Source organism: Globicephala melas, chromosome 10 (genome assembly GCF_963455315.2).
Source record: "Globicephala melas chromosome 10, mGloMel1.2, whole genome shotgun sequence".
Taxonomy (NCBI): domain Eukaryota; kingdom Metazoa; phylum Chordata; class Mammalia; order Artiodactyla; family Delphinidae; genus Globicephala; species Globicephala melas.
The window spans coordinates 25883103-25907311 of NC_083323.1; the positions used below are offsets into that span (position 1 = coordinate 25883103).

General features: G+C 44.7%; 1 protein-coding gene across 9 annotated transcripts in view; it reads left to right on the forward strand.

The window, feature by feature from the left end:
- The window catches only part of TMCC3 (transmembrane and coiled-coil domain family 3), a 266106-nt gene extending 244624 nt beyond the window's left edge, over positions 1-21482 (forward strand). For all 9 annotated transcript variants that reach the window (XM_060306615.2, XM_060306618.2, XM_060306619.2 and 6 more), the window contains 3 exons: positions 9513-10429; positions 13203-13338; positions 18442-21482. In XM_060306615.2, the coding sequence (XP_060162598.1) occupies positions 9513-10429; positions 13203-13338; positions 18442-18744 (1356 nt within the window). In that variant the 3' untranslated portion in view covers positions 18745-21482. The remainder of the gene's footprint in view (positions 1-9512; positions 10430-13202; positions 13339-18441) is intronic.
- Positions 21483-24209: the final 2727 nt, after the last annotated feature.

Below are 24209 nucleotides of genomic sequence, written 5' to 3' on the forward strand. Positions count from 1 at the left end.
GTTCTTGGTAGAGGTGAGGGGCCGGCGTTAGGGGCTCACTTCCCGTCCCTAAACTTGCCTGTTTTTGAGGTACATGGGGTTCCCAGAGAGTCCTTCCTCCTCTCAGTAGCACCCTTTTCTCAGGTCTCCTCACAGCCTCCACCGCTCCCTCCCTCGGGGACACGGCTGTCCTTTAGCTGCCCGTGGTTCTCAGTGTAGACTGGTATTTTCATTACCATACCCTTCCCCTTCTGCTCTTCAAGGCACAATCTTTTTTAATCTGGCCTCCCTCCTCCTTTAATTTAATTCTTGTGTAGATTATAAAGTACACAGTAAATCCTCACCAGGTAAGGGATTAGTTTGCATTAATTGAAAGCTCTTTTGAAGAAATAGGTATTTTTCCTAGTGTATGTAACTCAAAGGAGTTTCCCTACCACTGTTGCCTGGTAGAGGTTAAATGAGAAGATAATTATTTCTAATTACAGTATCAAGTGTTTGTAAGTGCTTGAAGATATTTGAAGAATTTGTTTTTGAGAACCCTGAACACTTTGCCTAATCTCCCTTACACTGTTAATTAGCAGTATCTGTGGATAAAGGATTGGGCTTTCAAAAGTACGTGTATTCCAGCCCCGGTTCCAAAGGATCCTTGATTCCAGGTTTACTTTACCTGCAGTCAAGAAAGAGAACTTTTGATGCTACAGATTTTCTTTTTTCAGGGATACCAAGAGGAAGAGGTGGGGAGAAATAAAACCTTTATGGTAAAAACTAGTGACTCAATTCCTGTTCCGTACACCGTGAACAGAACGTACCACTGTCAGAAGTGGACTGTGAAAGGAAGCGCTCTTTGTCTAAACAAATTAGAACAAACATTGTACTAAGACACTTTACTAATAACATATCCTTTTGGATACCACATGAGGGTCTTTTCGGCTTTTTCATTTTGAGCATGTAGTGTGGAGAAGTAGCTTTCTTCTCAAATATAGGTCTTGAATATTCTGTATAGGTATCTGGAGTAGTGACGTCTTGATAAGGATGCTTATTGAGCCTTCAGAATTATTTTTCCAGTACAGATTGGCTCAGTTAGCAAGAAAACCAGATGTTTGATGCTAGGGTCCCGTGAATGGGTTGGCTTCCCTGGGTTCCATATTCACTGAGTGGCTAGACATTTTGCAAGTGCATATCAGGTGACCACAGTGTAGCAAGAGGGAAGATGGCTTGGTAGCATCATGTATATTACCAGTAAGGAAGTGACATAGGGACTTCCCTGGTGGCACAATGGTTAAGAATCCACCTGCCAGTGCAGGGGACATGAGTTCGAGCCCTGGTCCAGGAAGATCCCACATGCCGCGAAGCAACTAAGCCCATGCGCCACAACTACTGAGCCCGCGTGCCTAGAGCCCGTGCTCCGCAACAAGAGAAGCCACCGCAATAAGAAGCCCGCACACCGCAACAGAGTAGCCCCCGCTCGCAGCCGTTAGAGCCCACGCTCAGCAACGAAGACCCAACGCAGTCAAAAGTAATAAATACATTAAAAAAAGAAAAAGAAAGTGATATAAAGCTCACATTCTTCTGATAGAACGTACAAAGTTCCCCCCTTCAGGGCCATGCTGAGCAGTGCCTTGTTTTCTCAGCTCTGTCACCCAGCCTAGGGAAGGGTGTCTTCCCTTCTCTCCGGGCAAGTCCATGGCTTATCTGCTGAGCGCCTGTTCCTGTATATATCTAGATATCAACTCTTCACTTGTAAGGCCCCAGCATCTTCTTTATAGGCTCCTTGTCTTACTTGCTTTTCTGGTTTTTACCATTTTTCTCCTTCTCCTTCTTCTCTTTGTGATTGTAAATGCATGGGCATGATTCTGATAAAAGCAATAGCTTTTTTATCCTCATAAAATTATTTTGCCTCAGTCACTGTCTGCCTTTTAGAGCATGGATGAAGTGGAATGGACTTTACAGGCCGTGCCAAACCCGAGAGGGGTGTGGCTTCAGGTGGCAACACCAGGGCCTTGGTAGGAAGTCGCGTGGATGAAGATTTCAAGCTCAGCCTGAGGGTTGGGTCTGGACCGAACCCGGAGTGCCCACAGAAGTCCGGGTGACCATGTGAGGGACACTACAGAACGGGTGCTCACGCGGTTGGTGGCTTGTACAGATCTCCCAGAGTCTTGCATAGTTCATATAAACCGAGTGGAGCCCCAGCTAAGCTGTTTATTTTCTGGGGATTTCAAGAAACATACATCTTCTTTATGAGGCTTGCTTTTCTCGAAAATAGGGCTGGTGTGAAGAATATGTGAATACATAAAAAATATTTAGCATAATGCCTGACTCATAATCAAAGTACTCGGTCAGTATTGTCAGGGAAGCATGCTCTGAAGACAGACGGCCTGGATTTCAGTCCTATCTCTGATGTTTACTAGGCAATTTACTTAGCTTCTCTGCATCTAGTTTTCTCATTTGTAAAATGGTACTAATAGTAGAACCTGTCTCAGATTTTTTAGCCAATAGGATATAGCACGTGTCACTAACAGGATACTTTTTCCTCCCGGGCGTGTGGTAGGATTGAAGTTAGGTAGGGCCAGTGCAGTGAGTTCAGGAAGCCCAGGAGTCCCTTCTGGGGCAATCTTTAGGAACCAGTGGACGATTCGCCAAGTTCCCTGCCCCTGCCGTGGCCACCAGCAGCGTTCCTGATGGTAGGGGCTCCATCACAGCCTGGGTCCCTCAGCCTACCAGCAGCAGGCTTGTTAGCGTGAGCGAGAGAGAAGCCTTTCCCTTTTTTCAAGCCCCTGGGATTTTGACGTCGATGGTTACCCCAGCAAAGCCTAGCGCATTCTGACTGGCACACCAGAGGAACAGCCTTGATGCTACACCTAAAGTTAGATTTCAGCTGAAATGAGTAAGACTACAGAATGTCAGCTGTGTTGGCTCGGACACTTAGGCCACAAAAACCTGCAGAAGCCTTTGGGTCCTGAACCTGGAGCTCCTTTGTGGGCCTGTCTGTAACACCGCTCTCGTGTGTGCTCTGAAATACCTGTTGCCTGGGCAGTGACCACCGGTTTGAAGGACCTGACCCTTTGCTTACATGACCGAGCTCAAGCAGCTTTTCTTGAGGCAAAAGTTTACCATATCTGGCCTTGGGACTAAGCAGGTGGTTGTTATCTGGCCTCGGGACTAAGCAGCTGGTTGTTATCTGTCCGCTGGTCCTGATCTCTCGGCCCCTGCACCTTCTGGCCACTCTGTGACCCCAGAGCCCCAGGCTCTCCTGCCTCAGTCCACGCCCTCCCGGTGTCCACAGGAGCCTGCATTCCCCTTTCCAGTTCTCCTGGTTTGGATGGTGTGCCTCTGCTTGGCTGTGCTGCCCTTTTTGTTCATGTCTCTCCGGAGCTTCAGGGGGCACACATGACATGTCATGGGGGGCAGCCCTCTCTGGAAGCTTGAACCATGTGTCTGAGCAGCACTGATAACAACCGAGATGTGCTTGGCATCCCAGTGAGGAAGGTGAGCTCCCGGGGGTAATGGTGCTGGAGTCTTGGGTTGGAGCAGAGATGATTCAGTGTCAGGTTTTGACATCTGTCCAGGGCTTAAAGCTTTTCCTTGCCTTTGTTCCAGAACACTGAGATGACAGTGGAAATGTTTCTGCTGCCAGAAGGAAAACACCATTAGGAATGGCTTTTCACTAGCACGCTGGTGGTCTGCTTTTCACGTAAGGTAATAATAGACGGGTAATTCGGAGAGAACTGAAGGAGGTTAGCAGTCATTTTTAAAGACAGCATCTTTTCTGCCAAATCGGTAATTCAACTTCCTTTTTTTATTTTATTATTTTTAAAATTTTTTGGCTGTGCTATAAAGCATCTTACTTCCCCGACCAGGGATGGAACCCGTTCCCCCTGCAGTGGAAGTGCGGAGTCTTAACCACTGGACCGCCAGGGAAGTCCAGCTTCCTTATTTTTTTAAAATTGGAAAATACAACAGCATAATAAAAAGAATGACTCCTTACAATCCCACGGTGCAAAGATAGCCATTGTTAACAATTTGGAGCTTGTTTTTCTGTTAGTTTTTTCGTACAGGTACATTTTTTAAATGAGATCGGGATGATAAACAATAGCAAACCTCTACTGAAACCATTTTCTGTGCCAGGAAGTCTTTAAGTACTTCATGTGCATTATCTCATTTATTTCTCACGACTCTTCAAAGAATCATTATCTCCATTTTACAGAAGAGGACACTGAAGCACAGAGAGGCTAAGTCATTTTTCCAAGGTCACACAGCTCATAAGAGTGGTGCCAAGATGGAAACCAAAGCAGTCTGTCTCCTGAGCCCAGGGTTTTGACTATCCTGTGTGTGGCACTGTCTCACAGTCAAGACAGCTTGGAGTACACTTCATGGCATTTTGCAGTGTTAGCTCTGAGTTGTCTGGTTCTGTCTCCTCATTCTATAGATTAGGAAATCAAAGACCACACAGGTGATTAGATATACCCGAGGACATATAGCTGGTAAATGTTAGTGCCAAAACTGGAGCACGTGTCCCACGATCCACCTGCTGATTGACTCTGGGCGATCTGTGGACCTTTGTCTTCCTCCCTGGGCCCCAGCCCTGAAGCAGCTGCGTTGTACTGGTGACCTCCGTGCCGAGTCCAGATGGAATGGAGGACGGAGGACTCCCACAGCTTTCTTCCAGCGTATACCTGAAATCCCAGTTTGAGTTCAGGGAAATGGATGGGCAGCTAGTGATACGTGTTAGCTGGATCTTAATTATCCTGCAGAGCTAGGGCTGCAAAAGGCTGAAGCGTGCAGCCCAGCAATAGTTCCGGCTTTCCACCCTCATCAGACATTTCTAACTGAGATTTGCCAACCAGCAGTAAGATTGATTGATTGAGCTTTAAACGCTCTTGCTTTCCTCCACCTGGACTCTCGGGGACATGCCAGGCATTGTTGTAGCTTGAAAGTAAGCCAGAAGTCAGCCAGCCATCCGTGCGTAAACATTCCTGCGTACACGGCTGGCCTGGCCCAGCGTCTGTGAGAGAACTGGGCCCTTGCCCTGAGATGTTGGGGCTGGGTGGCCAGCTGCCATGGGCTTGAGAATTAAAGGAAGAGGAGCAGGTGATGCGGTGATGCCTTCTTGCTGTGTTTGGTAAGGTAAGATTTAAAAGCCTCTGTATCATCAGAGGTTTGGTGGACTTCTTAATAGGGGCTATCAAGCAGGTGGGTTTTTTTTAAACAACCTAATCTGATCTTATCAGAGCTCCAGGAGGGCAGGAGCCCTCCTTCTTATGGCTCTTACAATGTGGAGCAAAAGAAAGACAAGAGGAACACATGATACATTAATCAAAACTAGTGTATTCTGGGCTTCCCTGGCGGCGCAGTGGTTGAGAGTCCGCCTGCCAATGCAGGGGACACGGGTTCGTGCCCTGGTCCGGGAAGATCCCACATGCCGCGGAGCGGCTGGGCCCGTGAGCCATGGCCGCTGAGCCTGCGCGTCCGGAGCCTGTGCTCCGCAACGGGAGAGGCCACAAGGGTGAGAGGCCCGCATACCGCAAAAACAACAACAACAACAAAAAACTAGTGTATTCTGTTAGAAGTCAGGTTCGTGGTTACCTCTGGAGATGGGGGTGATGTTGTTATGACTGAAGGGAGCACAAGGGGAGCTTCTGTTCTTTTTTTTTTTAAACTGGGTCCTGGTTACACTAGTTTCACAGTTTGTGAAGATTTGAGTTTTATTCTTTTTAGATGTGCTCTTTTCTGCATGTAAATGAAACTTCAACTAAAGTTTAAGTCTTTATTTGTGTATCAAGTTGCTCATTGATACTAAAAAAAATCTGTTTAGTTGAATCGGGTTGAAATGACGTAGAACTAACTTACTACCTAGGTATTAAGAAAACATCTTTACCTGGAATGGTCGTGTCTATGTGGACTGAACTGCTATGGTCATTTTTTTATTCTCCTCAAATGTATCTTAAATGATTTCAGTGTAGATTCTCTTGGAAATAAAGAATGATGTCGTTTTAGTTCAGCAAACATTTAATTGACAGCTTCCTGTGAATAAGGGGCAGTGCTAGCTCTACTAGCTGGGTGCAGGTGTGGTACCACCTCTCCCCTGAAGGAGCAGATGAGCGATAAAAGGAGGGATAAAGTGCCACAAGAGCACCATGGGGGAATCACAGAAAGGACAGGCAGCTTTCTGGCGGGACTAGGAAAAGATTCATGGAAAAAGTAGCACTTGAAATGGATTGTGAAGAGTATGTTGGATTTTGGGACCTTCCAATGCAGGGGACGTGGGTTCGATGCCTGGTCGGGGAGCTAAGATCCCACATGTCTTGGGGCAGCGAAGCCCGCATGCCACAACTAGGGAGAAGCCCACGTGCCGCAACTAAGATCCGATGCAGCCATAAATAAATAGATAGATAGATAGTATGTTGGAGTTTGATAAACAAGTGGATGGATGGCCGGCATTGTGAATATCATGCATGTGAACTTTAGGTTGCGTGGCTCCCTTAAGATGACTGGTATCCATCAGGTGCAAGGTGAGGCCTGAAAGGTAAGCTGTGGACGGAACAGTGACCAAGTTGTATTACATAATTTGGGAGGCACTAGGGAGCCAAAGAGATTTTCTGTGAAGTAGAGTAGCACAATCAGATTGGATATCTTCAGTGAAATAGAATTTCCAGCCTCGTGGTTGTACCGTTACCGTTAATTACCCTGTCTGCCCAAAACAAACATTTCCTGGGCTTAGTGCATCCTTTGTTACTGTAATTTGAGCCCATTCCTGTTTGGGTCCCCTGGTGAGCCATAGCTGCTTGGCTTCCATGAACTTCCTGCGGTCATCTCTCCAGGACCTGAAGGTGATGATTATGTGCCTTCTTTAGTCTCTGCACCCGTCCTCCCCCTGACCAGGTGAAGTCACAATTCCTTTATCCCTTTTTCTAGTCTTACACTGATGTGGCATTTATTTCCTTCCAGCCTTTCCTATGTGATGCTCTTCTGCCAGATAAAGCAACCAGGGTCTCTCATGACAAAGCTGTGTGTGGGAAGAGAGGGGTCGAGAAATAACGCTAACAAACTTTTGTAAGTTGTGAAAGAGGCCTGACCCACCGACCTGGGATTGTGTCCCACTGTACCGTTGGGCTCCCCGCTTTCGGAAAAAGCCCTGGGTAGCCTTTTTCATGTGGCAGAATGTTAATGCTCACTGTTGGAAATGGTCCACATTTGAGCCTGAGTCACTTTGGCAGTATGAGGTCTGTTATTATCTTAGCGATTTTTTACTATGTCAGCCTCTTCTCTCCTTAAAAAAAGCTGACTTGAGGGCTTCCCTGGTGGCGCAGTGGTTGAGAGTCCACCTGCCAAAGCAGGGGACACGGGTTCGTGCCCCGGTCCGGGAAGATCCCACATGTCGCAGAGCAGCTGGGCCCGGGAGCCACGGCCGCTAAGCCTGTGCGTCCGGGGCCTGTGCTCCGCAACGGGAGAGGCCACAACAGTGAGAGGCCCGCGTACCGCAAAAAAAAAAAAAAAAAAAAAAAAAGCTAACTTGAGCTGAATATTGTCCTGTCTCCCATTTTTTCTGTCAAGACTCTATATCAAGGCACTTTGCTAATCAAAGGGTTGTTAACTTGAAAAATAAGATGCTTCAGTTTAGATCTTAAGTATTTTTGTTTAGAGATTGTGTTCAGACTCTATAAAGACCTGTTTTTAGTCCTCTGGGGACAAGAGTAGTAGAGTGTCCTGAGGTGGAAAAAGGACCAGCGTTAGGGTGACTTGGATTCAAATCCTAGCTCTTTAAGTCTCTGTTTCTACATGTTATATGGATGTAACACATTCTTTGCCTGCCATGGTGGTGAGGCTCAGGCAAGGCAAACCCTGTGGACGTTCAGTGCCTGGCGCGCAGACCACATTTGCCTTTCCCATCCATTCATTCATTCATTCATTATTGTCAGCAACAATACCTCACTCAGCAATACCTCATGGAAATCCTTCCAAGTTTCCTAGTATGGTTTTTTTTTTAATTTTTGAATTTTATTTTATTTATTTTTTTATACAGCAGGTTCTTATTAGTCATTAATTTTATACACATCAGTGTATACATATCAATCCCAGTCGCCCAATTCATCACACCACCACCCCCACCCCCCGCCGCTTTCCCCGCTTGGTGTCCATACGTTTGTCCTCTGCATCTGTGTCTCAATTTCTGCCCTGCAAACCAGTTCATCTGTACCATTTTTCTAGGTTCCACATACATGCGTTAATATACGGTATTTGTTTTTCTCTCTCTGACTTACTTCACTCTGTATGACAGTCTCTAGATCCATCCACACCTCAACAAATGACCCAATTTTGTTCCTTTTTATGGCTGAGTAATATTCCATTGTATATATGTACCAAAACTTCTTTATCCATTTGTCTGTCAATGGGCATTTAGGTTGCTTCCATGCCCTGGCTATTGTAAATAGTGCTGCAGTAAACATTGGGGTGCATGCCTTTCCCTTTTAGAGCACAATCTAGCCACCCCCTTTGCCAGGGTGCTCAATGATGCTTTGCAATTCCTTTTTTCCAGGTGGCCCTTGAGTGAGAAAGCTATTTCACATGGTCTTAATATTGTCACTGTTGTTGTTGTTTTTAACATCTTTATTGGAGTATAGTTGCTTTACATGGTGTGTTAGTTTCTGCTGTACAACAGAGTGAATCAGCTATACGTATACATATATCCCCATATCCCCTCCCTCTTTCATCTCCCTCCCACCTTCCCTATCCCACCCCTCTACGTGGTCACAAAGCACCGAGCTGATTTCCCTGTGCTATGCGGCTGCTTCCCACTAGCTATCGGTTTTACATTTGGTAGTGTATATATGTCAGTGCTACTCTCTCACTTCGTCCCAGCTTCCCCTTCCCCCTCCCCATTGTTGTTTTTAATCACTTTGGTTGAGTTTTGGGTTATTCGTTTCCATATCTGAATACTGTTGTTTTATTACTCAATTATTAAAATTAATCTTGCTCCATATTATTCCATCATATCTGTTTAATCATTCCATTAAGAAAATAATTTCTTGTGTTGACGAATGTACCTACTGGGACTTTGCTTCCTTCCTTCCTTCCCTCCCTCCCTCCCTCCCTCCCTTCCTTTTTTTTTTTTTTCCATTTTCCTTTTAAATGATTGAGGACCGAATTGGGTTCATTTCCCATAATGGTGAAGTTCACTGTGAATGGGGCATGGCAGGCATCCCAGTTACCTGGGCACTTTGGGAAACCAGAACAGACTTGATAACCTCATCTCATTATGTATTTTCTATCCTGGCAACCAAGAGTTACTATCTAATCAGGCAGAAAGTCAGATACCCTGGCAGAGGTGAATCTCATCGTTCGTATACATGGGTGCAGGAGGAGTTGGGTTGTTCTGCATTCAACTTGAGAGGATAGTAGGGAGTTCTTATCTTTCGAATACTTGCAGTTTGAAAATCTGGGGCGTAAAGTATGTCTGTTGTGTGTGCACAGATTCCATCACAGCGACTGTCTCTTCGACTTCTAGTCTGAAAGTGCTTCTTCCCTGTCTCCTCCAGGTAGAACGTCATGACATGAATACCCTAAGCCTTCCCCTGAACATCCGCCGAGGCGGGTCGGACACCAACCTCAACTTTGATGTACCAGATGGCATCCTGGACTTCCACAAGGTCAAACTCAGCGCGGACAGCCTGAAGCAGAAAATTCTAAAGGTCACAGAGCAGATAAGAATCGAGCAAACGTCCCGCGATGGGAATGTCGCAGAGTATCTGGAACTAGTCAGCAGCGCAGACAAGCAGCAGGCTGGCCGCATCAAGCAGGTCTTTGAGAAGAAGAATCAGAAGTCGGCTCAATCCATTGCCCAGCTGCAGAAGAAGTTAGAGCAGTATCACAGAAAGCTCCGGGAGCTCGAGCAGAATGGGGCCCCCAGGAGCTCAAAGGACATTGCCAAGGACAACCTGAAGGACATCCAGTCCCCTCTGAAGGATGCCCAGGCCAAGGCTCGCACTGCTCCCCACAGCCTGGAGAGCAGTAAGTCGGGCCTGCCGGGGGTGTCCCTCACCCCACCCGTGTTCGTCTTCAGCAAGCCCAGAGAGTTCGCCAACTTGATCCGGAATAAGTTTGGCAGTGCCGACAATATCGCTCACCTAAGAAACTCCTTGGAGGAGTTCCGGCCCGAGACCAGCGCCAGGGCCTACGGGGGCAGCGCCACCATCGTGAACAAGCCCAAGTACGGCAGCGACGACGAGTGCTCGAGCGGCACGTCAGGCTCCGCCGATAGCAACGGGAACCAGTCGTTTGGGGCCGGGGGCACTGGCGCACTGGACAGCCAGGGCAAGCTCACGGCCATCCTGGAGGAGCTCAGGGAGATCAAGGACACCCAGGCGCAGCTGGCCGAGGACATCGAGGCACTGAAGGCGCAGTTCAAGAGGGAGTATGGCTTCATCTCTCAGACCCTGCAAGAGGAGACATACAGGTATTTCATGCTCTTCTCTTCACATTCTTTCAGGAGTACGAGTTACTACCTGCGGAGAGATTGCTCGAAGGTGATATGCTAGTGGTTGTATTTTCTGTAAATATGGATATAGGTCAAAAGGCATTTAGGAATCGGTAGTTCTTGCCATACCTTGTGATTCTTAGTTTTGTAATTTGTGACTTGAAGCCTGACAGCTTAGAGAAAGACCTTATACATGTGGGTCTGTTAAAATATCACTATATAGTCGATGACTCGTGCATATTGAGCTCCTGACGCAGTAGGCTGCTGTTACGAGGTCTCGGTACACCAATTCGTAGATCTGTATTTGATTTCCCTCCATAATAACTGTCAAGTAAAAAACGAATTCATTGTCCAGCTAGGTAGCTTTTATTTGGTACATAAATCTTGAAGTCTTTATATAGTGTATTTTTTTATGATATTGTATTTTGCTCAGTAAACTTTCGCCCTAAATGAAGAGCTTTCAAAAGGAATCTTAAGATTATAAGTATAATCAATAATAAATTCAAATCTTGTGGATTATATTAGCTAATTTTTAAAGTCCGGTGTTGTGTAGGCTGGCTTTTAGGTGCCTCTAGCTTAACTAGTGTGTATGCCCAAGTATGAGGTGATTTTCCACCATTTTCCCAATAAAAATATGCACCCCCAAGTTTTTTTGTCAAATAAATGTTAACTTCTAAAAATGTAGATTAAGAAGTGAATGCCTAGGGCTTCCCTGGTGGCGCAGTGGTTGAGAGTCCGCCTGCCGATGCAGGGGACACGGGTTCGTGCCCCAGTCTGGGAAGATCCCACATGCCACGGAGTGGCTGGGCCCGTGAGCCATGGCCGCTGAGCCTGCGTGTCTGGAGCCTGTGCTTCGCAACGGGAGAGGCCACAACAGTGAGAGGCCCGCGTACTGCAAAAAAAAAAAAGTGAATGCCTATTACATATGATAAGAGTTAAAATTTAAATTTACTTTACACGTTTTTTATGTGATATATGATTTTATATATGTGTTAATTTAGAGATGTGGCTTTTTTCGGCTGTCATATTTTATGAAATGATTTTTTAAAACCTTTCCACCTACATCTTTGACTTTGGATTCTTTGTCACATAAGAATTGTTTCTGCGTCACAGTTTTTCCAGATAATATTGACTTTAATTCCATTCAGATAGTTTGGGATACAGCACCCTTTGGATCCCTTTATTTCAAGTCACAAGCATCCGTTAGGACAGCTTTGGCTCTCATTTGTTATATAACATGTTTGTGATCTCCATGATTTGGTCACTCACTGTATTACTTCCTTTAAGAGATTTTTTTTTTTTTTTTTAGTTTTTATTTTACATTGGAGTATAGATGACTAATAATGTTGTGTTAGTTTCAAGTATACAGCAAAGTGATTCAGTTATACATATATCTATTCTTTTTCAGCTTCTTTTCCCATATAGGTTATTAAGAGTATTGAGTAGAGTTCCCTGTGCCATATAGTAGGTCCTTGTCGATTATCTATTTTATGTATAGTAGTGTGTAGACATTAATCCCAAACTCCTAATTCATCCCTCCCTGCCACCTTTCCCCTTTGGAAATCATCAGTTTGTTTTCTAAGTCTGTGAGTCTGTTTCTGTTTTATAAGTAAGTTCATTTGTATCATTTTTTTTTAGCGTCCACATATAAGTGATAGCATATGATGTTTGTCTTTCTCAGTCTGACTTATTACTTCACTTAGTATGATAATCTCTAGGTCCATCCATGTTGCTGCAAATGTCATTATTTCATACTTTTTTTTATGGCTGAGTAATATTCCTTTGTATATATGTACCCTGTCTTCTTTATCCATTCATCTGTCAAGAGATTTTTTAAAGGCTTGCTTACAAAACACCAACATTGGGCACCTGTGAAATCCTACCTGAGAAAAATCATTAAATCTATATCAAAGTGTTTTTTAAAATGATTCTATGAGGTGACTAAGCGTCTAAAACTGGCGTTGATCGAAGTCATCCAGGCTAATGCACCTTCCCCAAATAGTGCTTCCTGTTTCCAAATAAATATTACAGGGTTTCAAATACAATACAAAATTCCCCTTCTCTGAGGGGATTGGGGGTGGGAATGGGAATCTTTGTGGTTCTGTTACTTTAGATTTGGACTTTCGGAAGTGCCACCTGATAAGCCATCTTTAATTTGCAAGAAGCATGATTTTTGAATTGACACTTAAGTCCTAAGCGCTGACACATGTATTCGGAATCACTGTGTGCACTGGGAAATAAGTGGAATTGGCTCCAGCGTAGAAATCGGTCATTTCCTTACAGCCTCTCTGGCGCATGAGAGCTGTGGCCGTGAACCATTAGGCACTGTGGGGTCAGAAGAGGGAAGAGCACCAGGATGCCAGTGGGTCCTCGCCTTTAGCAGGAGGATTGACAGCCCTGTCTCCTGACCAGCCCTGGTGAATGTGCCAGTGATAAGGCCTGTCCTGTTGTCCCCACAGCCAGGTGTTGGTCTGATGTGGGTGGAAAAGCCAGGTTTGGTTTGCATGAACCCTCAGCGGTGCGGACAGAGTTAAGACTGCAGAGACCAGTCCTTTCTGGAGCTGGAGTTCAGTGTTTTCCAAAAGCATGTTCCCCACAGCTTGACTTACTTTTTTGGAAGCACAGTCTGCCTGGGGATGAGAGCAAGCCAAGGGGCACTGGTGACAGTGAGACACAAAGGATGCCGTTTTCTAAGTGCTGTCAGAACACCTTTGGAATGTCACGTTCAGAATCACCTCCTCTCTTTGGAAAGGTACGAGCGACTGGAAGACCAGCTGCATGACCTCACGGACCTGCATCAGCACGAGACGTCCAACCTGAAGCAGGAGCTGGCCAGCATCGAGGAGAAGGTGGCCTACCAGGCCCACGAGCGGTCACGGGACATCCAGGTGCCTTTCCTCTCCCCACTAGAGCTTACGTGGGCTCTTCCCAGCCTTTCATTCATTTAACAAACTAAGTGCATTACCCCCAAGCCTGAAGGGATTTCTGGCATGTGGAGCAAACATTTATTCTTCACCATATTAACCCCATTAGCTCATGTTATAGACATTAAGCTATGTTCTGTTTACTTTCTGCCTAAATTAGTTAGCAAATATTTATTATCTACCCCAAGCCTATCACCGATACTCTACTCTCCCCACCATCACCACAGTTTTTACAAATTTTAAAACATTGGATAAATCTTGCTTTCGGCATGCTCGCCTAGGTGGAGGGTCAGAAGTAACACAACTGCCACTTGGCTCAAGACAATGTGAACAAGGGCCAAATCACGTGACGCAGACTCTGAAAGCCTCAGAAATTTAGGCGTGCAGTGCCCAGCAAACTATGGACAAGTGGGGCAGGGGTCCACTTAGTGGTCAGACACTGGACTTCAGTCCCAGCCATTTACCAGCTTCATGGTCCTGAGCAAGCCTTAAGTCTATTTGCTCATCTCTAAAATAATAGCTTTCATATTTGTGGGAATTTCAAGCAGTTGAGTGCATGCCGTGTTCCAAGCACTATCAAAGCACTTTACATGTCTAATTTCCCCATCTGTTCCTCACAACAGCCCTTTGAGGTAGTTTTTGTTATTCTCTTAATTTCTCAGATGTAGAGACCAAGGCACAGAGAGGTTAAGTGACTTGACCAAGGTCTTGCAGATAATCCTTGAGTAATGAATGTGAATAAATGTCTTGGAGGAGGTGGGACTTGAAGGTGGGTGGGATCCTGATGGATGGAGGGAAGGGGTAACTGGATCAGTATAAACAAAGGCATGCTCCAGTATTAATGTGATACTAACGCTGTAGTGAAGCAACCCTAGGCTTCTTGAGCTCCTTTTTTTAGGGGTACTAGAGGGTCTCTTTTCCCCCCAATTTTTATTCTGATATCATTGACATATATAATGGTATTAGTTTAAGGTGTACAATATAATATTTGGTATGTGTACATATTGCAAAATTATCACCACAATAAGTTTAGTTAACATTCATCACCTCACATAGTTACAAATTTGTTCTCTTATGATGAGAACTTTTAAGGCTTACTCCCTTAGCAAGTTTCAAATATACAATTCAGTGTTGTTAACTATAGTGACCAAGCTGTACAGTACATTCCCCAGGACTTATTCACCTTATCACTGGAAGTTTGTGCCTTTTGACCCCTTTCATCCATTTTACCTCCCTTCCGCTTTTAGATTCTGCCAGATAAGTGAGATCATACAGTAGTTGTTTGTCTCTGTCTGACCCATTTCACTTAGCAAAATACCCTTTAGGTCCGTCCATGTTGCTGCACATGGAACTATTTCTTTCTTTCTCACGGCTGCATAGTGTGCCTGTGTGTGTCGGTGTGTGTGTGTATGTGTACCTCATTTTCTTTATTCGTCCATCAGTGGACACTTGGGTTGTTTCCATGTCTTGGCTATTGTCAGTAATGCTGCAATAAATATGAGGGTGTGGATTTCTCTTCTAGGTACTGATTTAATTTCCTTCAGGTATATACAGAGAAGTGGGATTGCTGTGTCATATTGTAGTTCTATTTTTAATTTTTGGAGGAACCTCTATAGTGTTTTTCCATAATGGCTGCAGTGATTTACATGCCCATTGATCACCTCTTTAAAGAAAAAAACAAAAAAGTATACTCTCGCAGTCATGCTCAGCTTCAGTTTTACACATTTTCTTCGTAGGCAGTGCTTACTTTCTCCAGCCCCACTTTACAAGGGGCTGAAACAGAAGGAGAGATTTCTCCCACAATGTGTAAGCCGACTTTTAGCCACCCACGTTTTGTTCCACACTGTGTCTGGGGCTGAGCCTGTGCTAATCCCAGACGTCTACTTGGACACTTCTGGGAGCCACAGATCAGACTTGTTTGCCTCTGAGGACCCTGGTGCAGAAGACACTTGGGGGATTTCTGCCACTGCTCTGGGCTAGGAGACTTAACTTCACTGCTGACTGGTTTAAAAAATGGGAAGCCATTTAAATGTGAAGTGTTGCCAGGTGAACAGTGCAGTCTGTTTTATTAGAGCATTCTGTTTTAGAATATGTCTGGGATGCCACTAGCTGATGTCTAAATATATGGTTTTCTTATTTAGGGGATGGTTTGGGTTTATATTATTATTCCTTTTTTTAAAGAAACATACTTTAGAGATGGAGGGGTAAGATAAAGGGAGGGACTTCACAAAGAGAGCTTAAAAATTTAGAAGAGTTCATCTCAGCATTTTCTAGTTTCACCTTGTAGCTCAGAAGTGCAAAGAGGATGCCTGTGTGAGTGACTGGAGGGTCTTTCTTGTTAGGATAGTTAGAATCCTGGCTCTGCCTCTTACCGTAAACCTGCACACATCAACGCTGTGCCTCAGTTTCCTCATCTATATAATGGAAATATTAATGAGCTCTACCTCAAAAGGCTGTCAGGAGGATTAAATGGGATAAGACATGTAAGTACTTAAATCTTTACCTGACACGTAATAAGCGGATAAAAATAAATATTGGCCAATTTTTGTATTTATTATGTATGAGTAGCCATATTTCTTGAGGCTTTTGGCAGTTGGACCTGCTCAGCTTCCTCTTTATTTCTTGTTTCTTTTGTTCTTATAGGCAGGGTTATACAAGATGATGGAGTCGTATAGGTGAGGGTGACTGTTGCCTATAGGGATGCAAGGGTTTTGTTGTTGTTTTAAAACGCAAATGAGTTTTTTAACCCTGAATTCTCAATTAGAAGAGTTTAAAGACAATCCTGTCCTCTGTCCTTATCCCCAATAAGTTAAATACTGGGCCCGAGGAAGTACTAAAGATTGTGGGGCTGTATATCTCTTAGTGGGTGCTGTGACCAAAATTCCTTACGAATTCACTGCTTAATTTTCTTGGATTTTCCTTTTGGTAAAAAATTTGACAGAAGTTCTAAGGCAGTTCTAGGATTAGTCTATTTGTATATGTAATTCATCAACCCAATCACAGATGAATGAATTTGCCTAAAATGTTGATCTTTTATCCTGTCCTATCACCTTTTCCATGCCATGCCTAAAAGAGAGGACACCATGGGCCTAAGTGTTTGAAAAGAATGCATGATATTGGGGGCACTCGCCTGTCATTGTAGAAAGCCGGAACTTTTTAGAATGTGAGATCTGAAGAAGTTGTACCTTTTTTGTTGGTAGCCTGTATAATGGAAGTTCCTATAGTAACAGAGAACCCTTGGCCCATAGAGTATGTTCAGCAGAAGGAAAGTAAATAAGTTTTGGAGCCATTATGCTCGTTTAAAACCTGAAAACATGACTGGATTTTAATTGAGCAAACACATATTGGTAAATGAGTTGGAAAACAGGCTCGTGAACTAAAAGGAGCTCCTTGTACCACCTCTACTTCGATCCTTTTCTCCCGAGAGGTGTAAGGTTTTTCTCTCTCAAGCCTCATATCCCATTACTGGCATCCAGTCTGGAGCATTCAGCCAGCACGTACCTCCTGCTGCCAGCACGTACCTCCTGCGCGGTGCAGGTGTGGTCCCTTGGTTAGGGACAAGGGCCAGAGGGAGACTTGACATAGTCTGGTGGGTCCAGGAAGGTGTCCCTCAGGATGTGACCATCAATGTGGGACCTGAAAGGTAGAGGGGAATGGTGTGTGGGGAGGCAAACCTTTCGGCCACAGCACACTGCGTGTGCAAAGGCCCTGAGCATGGTCCTTTTCAGAACTTCAAAAAGCCGGTATGGCCAGAACACAGTGAGGGGGGAAGAGGCTTACCAGGTAAGCAAGGCAGGAGACAGTGGCTGGGCCTGGACCACGTTAAAGATTTAAAAGTTTCTACAAGAAGGAGTGACATCAGATATGCGTCCTTCAAAGATCACTTGGGCTGCTGTGTGGAAAGTGGATTCATGAGGTTGAAGACCAAGAGGGTGTGAAGAGAAATGCGTGGAAAGTTACTGCAGGTGGAGACCCTGATGACTGAGGTGGGGGGTTACTGTGGGAGGAGAGAGAAATGGACCAGTTAAGCTAAATACCAGATGTTGCATCGGAGGGGCCGGGTGCTGGATTAGACGAGAGGGGTGTCAAGGCATGCCTCTCACGTTTCTCACATGACAACTTGGTGCTGTTTTCTGAGAAGAGGAATTGGAAGGGACACGGTTGATGGCAGGAGCAGGGAAGGTGCAGATATGAATCCACAGCTGACCATGGTGCATTTGAGGTGCTTTTAAGAAGCTCAAAGTGGAGATGTCCAGGACACATGTAGACACATGAGTCAATCTCAAGAGAGACAGCTGGACTGGAGATACTTGGAGTCGTCCGTGTCTAGTAATCAAAGCCTTGGCAAGAATGAGATCTGGGGAGAAGCTGTAGCTTCAGATAGTGCCCTGGTAACGCAGCGTTCGAAGAGCAGCCATGAGAGCCCCACAGTCAGCCGGGCCCCATCCCTCCCTCCGTCCTCCACTGGTCTGTAACAGGTGCACATGGACTGAGCAGTGGAATAAGGACTAGCAGTTGGTGGGACTTCCCTGGCAGTCCAGTGGTTAGGACTCTGTGCTTCCACTGCAGGGAGCCCCGGTTCGATCCCTGGTCAGGGAACTAAGATCCCACATGCCGTGTGGCACAGCCAAAAAGAAAACAACAAAAGGACTAGCAGTTGGAGATGTCACCTACCTCGTGACTGGAGTTAGTCACCTGTCACAAAATGGAATCCCACCCCTCTTCTGGTTTGTCCCTGATGGTTCCACCAGATGCCAGTATTTTATGCACTTTATTTTAAATATAGGTGGAGTCAAAAATACCTAACCGTAATTCCTCATTCATGGTACTTCATGGTTGTAGATACATGCGCGTTCTGTCTGTGAAGGACAGGATAACGTGAGCCTTGGGATTCTTGTCTTACTTCTCTGTCTGTCATCACCGTCATCATCGTTATCATCGTCAGTTCGAAGCTGCACAGGCAGCAGCATCCTGAGCTGGGTGGCCCTCGCGCACGTCCCAGCTCACGCTCACGTGTTGCTGGTGATCTCAACAGCATTTGATCCTCGCTCTCCCTCTCGCCCACAGGAAGCCTTGGAGTCCTGCCAGACTCGCATTTCTAAGTTGGAGCTCCACCAGCAGGAGCAGCAAGCCCTGCAGACAGACACCGTGAACGCCAAGGTCCTCCTGGGGAAATGCATCAATGTGGTCCTGGCCTTCATGACTGTCATCCTGGTGTGTGTGTCCACCATCGCCAAGTTCATCTCGCCCATGATGAAGAGCCGCTTCCACATTCTCGGCACCTTCTTCGCTGTGACTCTCCTGGCAATATTCTGTAAAAACTGGGACCATATTCTCTGTGCCATAGAAAGGATAATAATACCAAGATGAAGCCGCTGGTTCCTGTCCTCATGTTATTTCAAGTTTTTATTTTGGAGAAAATTCTCTGCATACTACCAGATTTTAAAATGAACGTTTGTGCCGACGGAAGATTACAAGGGCCACGGCTGCGCGTTGTAAATAACTGCAGTTCTCTTCTCTCGGTAGCACTTGCCAGCTGGGTCCCTGTACGTGGTTACCGTGAATCTGTTTCCATGCTCTCACCACGTTGCTCACTGCCTTAATCAGACCAGGCTTCCTGCCCACCTGCCTAGTCCAGCATGGTCAGCCTCTGATTGCTGAGCACTTGGTGTGATTAGTGACCCAGAAGGGATTTTAAATCTCTCTCTTAAGTCTCTGTCAAAATTGAGCTGCACTCTTGCTGGCGGTTGTGTTTTCCCCGCGTCCTATAAGCAGCGAGAGTGTGGCATGACTTGGGGAGGTGAAGAAGCATAGGCATTGCCCATGTGAGCACGTGTGGCCCGTGGAAGCACAGTAAATCCCGTGTAATCCGCCCCACTGTTCACTGATGACCATAGGTCCCATGTGTGCCCAGTGTCCACAGTGGTCAACTGTTCGTGACTCTCTATCACATGGAAATCTAATAACACACCTGTTGATCCATCAAAAGTCTAACTTAAGTGTTCGGTTTCTCTTTAAATGGTAAGACATGAATATTTATGAATGGGCCTTACCTTCTTATACCCAGGGAGCCGCACTCCTGATTTCACATTCACTGGTTGTCTTATGTACCACCTTCAAGGCATGTAGAGATGCTTCCAAAGCATCTTTAACGTGAAATTGATGTCTGATAAGCACTACACTGGAGGTTTGTGTTTGGGCACATCTTCGCTGTGATGCGCCCCTCTGCGATGTGATTCACTTTATTCAGTCTGTGAGGGATAGCAAAGCTTACTCAGTAAATGAAAAAGGATGCACACGTTGCAGTGTTTCTGTTTCTCTTCAAGGACAACAGCATCGTAGCTTATAAAGCTAAAGTGCCCTGAGGTAGATACACTGGAAAAGGGGAAGAAAATATGACGTATGATCTAACTGGGTGGCAGCTAGATGAGTGGGTGCAGGTCACCTGGATGAAGATTGAGGGAGGGTCCTCGTCAGACCTTGAAAGACCAGCAGGAATAAAATAAATTAGATCCAGTGTCTGAGCCAAGGTTGCCATCTCTCTCTTAGGATAAGTTCTGAGGTAATACGTGGAGTGGCCACACTTTCACTCCATGGAAAGTCAACGTCTTTGGTCTGTTTGGGGGATGCCATTCACTACCTTGAGCCCAGATAATATTTTCCTTTAGATCTGTTTCTCTGCGTATATAACAAAAAGCAAGTCCTATGAGAATCTAACGGAAACTGTTGTTCAGCCCCTTCTCACACCAGCTGTTTTGTTATCTGAAGGCATAAAGAAGCATGTTAGTGTACATTTTCTTCCAAAAAACATCAAATCGTCTGGATTTAAATTTTAAGTGTAATGATTTGCAAATAGCTGCTCTTAGGGAAATCTCCTGAAAAAAATGTGACATAAGCCATGGTTTGAGGGAACGGAATAGTCAGGCGTTTGGTACAAGTCCAGTGTGGGTGAGTCTCATACAACTTAAGCTTGCTTTTTTTTAAGTTTACAATTCAGTGGTTTTAGTCAATTCACACTTAGGCAACTATCATTACTATCTAATTCCAGACTTGAGCTTTTTAAAACAATAAACGTCATTTCACAAAATCTTTGGCTTAAAGTATCTTGCATTCAGGGAAGAGGGAGTCCCACCCCATCTCATGGCTGTGTCCCCTTTCACTGCCAGGCTCTCCCCTGGTCTCCCAAGTTGGCTGTAAATACACTGTGGTCCATCCAGTCCAGGGGACAGAAACAGGTTGCAGATCCAGGGAAGGGAGAGAGGAGCAATGTTGTGCTCCTTTTTGCTTTTCCGTTTTCATGACCAGCATTCCCTGTTGTCTGTGGGCTTCAGTCTCCATGTGGGCTGAGGGCCAGGTGTAACTTAGGCCCTTGAATCAAGATGGCTCCTGGATGGGCTCCTCTTGATTTCTGTGAACATTTCTGAGGCACTTTGGAGATGCCAGGCAGTAGGGTAGGTGTAGATGCTGCTGGTGGTTTAGAGAGAAAGAGTGAGATCCCTGGCCCTTCCCTCCAGGTAGGCATGGGCCTCCTTCTCACGCCCCAACACTCTGCTCCGTCGCTCAGCCAGACCTGTGATCAGTGTGTCTCCTCCCCGGGGAGAAAGGTGGAGAAGAAAGCAACACAATTCACCCCCTCCAGGCTGGAGCTGTTAATAGAAGCTGCTTGAAACTGACTCTCTTCTGAAATACTGTAGGATCTAAATCATTCCACCTGATCATGAATTTTTTTTGTTTTTTAAAGAATTCATGTTTCTGGTGACTCTCATTAGATTTCAGAAACCTTGTTTTCACTTGGAGATGCTCAACCTACACAGTGTATTTATTTTAGAGTCTCATTGAAAGTTCATGAAGCTTTTTAATAAGATGATATCCTCCAAGGAGACTTTCACTCTCCGCAGTTTATTATTTTCTTCTTAAAGAATAAACTTTCCCACTGTTGCTGCTTTTCACTCCAAGGAGATTAAATAAAATGTTATAAATATACAATGAAAATAGTGCTCTAGCTATGACATACCCTGCAGTTGGATATTCAATATACATTTAACGAATCCTCTTCCCCACCTTTCGTTGGCAGTCAGCATCATGTGCGTACCTAGAGATGAAAGCCAGCGGAGGGGTGGGTAAGCGCCGGCTCCCTCAGCGAACTTAACTGAGTGGTTGAAGATGCTGGACATTGGGTTCTAGCACTGGATTGTTTGGTGCATGTCATTTTCATGATCACCAGGATAATGATAGTTTGCTGAGGACAAAACAAAAACCTAAGAATACTCTTGTGGGTTTTGAATTGGTTATTCCAGCTTATACTTTGAGTATGATTGAGTCGGAACAAAACATCGCCCCCACTCATTCCCCCCCCACCAAAAAAATTTAAACCCATAATGTAGCAGTAAATAAAAATATTCCATTGCTGATTCTTTTTTTTAATAGATCTTTATTGGAGTATAATTGCTTCACAATACTGTATTAGTTTCTGTTGTACAAAAAAGCAAATCAGCCATGTGCACACACATGTCCCCATATCCCCTCCCTCTTAAGCCTCCCTCCCATCCTCCCTATCCCACCCCTCTAGGTCATCGCAAAGCACCGAGCCGATCTCCCCGTGCTATGCTGTTGCTTCCCACCAGCCAACTATTTTACATTCGGTAGTGTATATATGTCAATGCTACTCTCACTTCGCCCCAGCTTCGCGCTCCCACCCCGCGTCCTCAGGTCCATTCTCTATGTCTACCTCTTTATTCCTGCCCTGCAACTAGGTTCATCTGTACCATTTCTTTTTTTTTTTTTAGATTCCATATATATGTGTTAGTATACTGTATTTGTTTTTCTGACTTCACTCTGTATGACAGACTCTAGGTCCATCCACCTCACTACAAATAACTCAGTTTCGTTTCTTTTTATGGCTGAGTAATATTCCATTGTATATATGTACCACATCTTTTTTTTTTGTTTTGCGGTACGCGGGCCTCTCACTGTTGTGGCCTCTCCCGTTGCGGAGCACTGGCTCCGGACGCGCAGGCTCAGCGGCCATGGCTTACGGACCCAGCCGCTCCGCAGCATGTGGGATCTTCCCGGACCGGGGCACGAACCCGTGTCGCCTGCATCGGCAGGCAGACTCTGAACCACTGCGCCACCAGGGAAGCCCCCACATCTGCTTTATACATTCATCTGTCAATGGACATTTAAGTTGGTTCCATGTCCTGGCTATTGTAAATAGTGCTGCAATGAACATTGTGGTACATGCCTCTTTTTGAATTATAGTTTTCTCAGGGTATATGCCCAGTAGTGGAATTGCTGGGTCATATGGTAGTTCTATTTTTAGTTTTTTAAGGAATCTTCATACTCTTCTCCATAGTGGCTGTATCAATTTACATTCCCACCAACAGTGCAAGAGGGTTCCTTTTCAGCACACTCTTTCCAGCATTTATTGTTTCTAGATTTTTTGATAATGGCCATTCTGACCGGTGTGAGGTAATACCGCATTGTAGTTTTGATTTGCATTTCTCTAATAATTAGTGATGTTAAGCATCTTTTCATGTGCCTCTTGACCATCTATATGTCTTCCTTGGTGAAAAGTCTATTTAGGTCTTCCACCCATTTTTTAACTGGATTGTTTGCTTTTTTGATATTGAGCTCCATGAGCTGTTTGTATATTCTGGAGATTAATCCTTTGTTGTTTCATTTGCAAATATTTTCTCCCATTCTGAGGGTTGTCTTTTTGTCTTATTTATGGTTTCCTTTGCTGTGCAAAAGATTTTAAGTCCCATTTGTTTATTTTTGTTTTTATTTTCATTACTCTAGGAGGTGGGTCAAAAAAGATCTTGCTGTGGTTTATGTCAAAGAGTGTTTTTCCTATGTTTTCCTCTAAGAGTTTGATAATGTCTGGTGTTACATTTAAGTCTTTAATCCATTTGGAGTTTATTTTTGTGTATGGTGTCAGGGAGTGTTCTAATTTCATTCTTTTACATGTAGCTGTCCAGTTTTCCCAGCCCCACGTACTGAAGAGGCTGTCTTCTCTCCATTGTATTTTCTTGCCTCCTTTGTCGTAAATGAGGTGCCCATATATGCGTGGGTTTATCTCTGGGCATTCTGTCCTGTACCATTAATCTATATTTCCGTTTTTGTGCCAGTACCATTACTGTCTTGATTACTGTGGCTTTGTGGCATAGTTTGAAGTCGGGGAGCCTGATTCCTCCAACTCCGTTTTTCTTTCTCAAGATTGCTTTGTCTATGCAGGGTCTTTTGTGTTTCCATATGAATTGTAAAATTATTTGTTCTAATTATGTGAAGAATGCCACTGGTAGTTTGATAGGGATTTCATTGAATCTGTAGATTGCTTTGGGTAGTATAGTTATTTTCACAGTATTGATTCTTCCCATCCAAGAACATGGTATATTTCTCCATCTGTTTATGTCATCTTTGATTTCTTTCATCAGTGTTTTATAGTTTTCTGAGGACAAGTCTTTCACCTCCTTAGGCAGGTTTATTCCTAGGTATTTTATTCTTTTTCTTGCAATGGCAAATGGGAGTGTTTCCTTAATTTCTCTTTCTGATTTTTCGTTGTTGGTGCATAGGAACGCCAGAGATTTCTGTGCATTAATTTGTATCCTGCAGCCTTACCAAATTCATTGATTGGTTCTAGTAGTTTTCTGGTGGCATCTTTAGGATTCTCTATGTATAGTATCATGTCATCAGCAAACAGTGACAGTTTTACTTCTTTTCCAATTTGTATTCCTTTTATTTCTTTTTCTTTTCTGATTACCGTGGCTAGGACTGCCAAAACTGTGTTGAATTAAGAGTGGCGAGAGTGGACATCCTTGTCTTGTTCCTGATCTTAG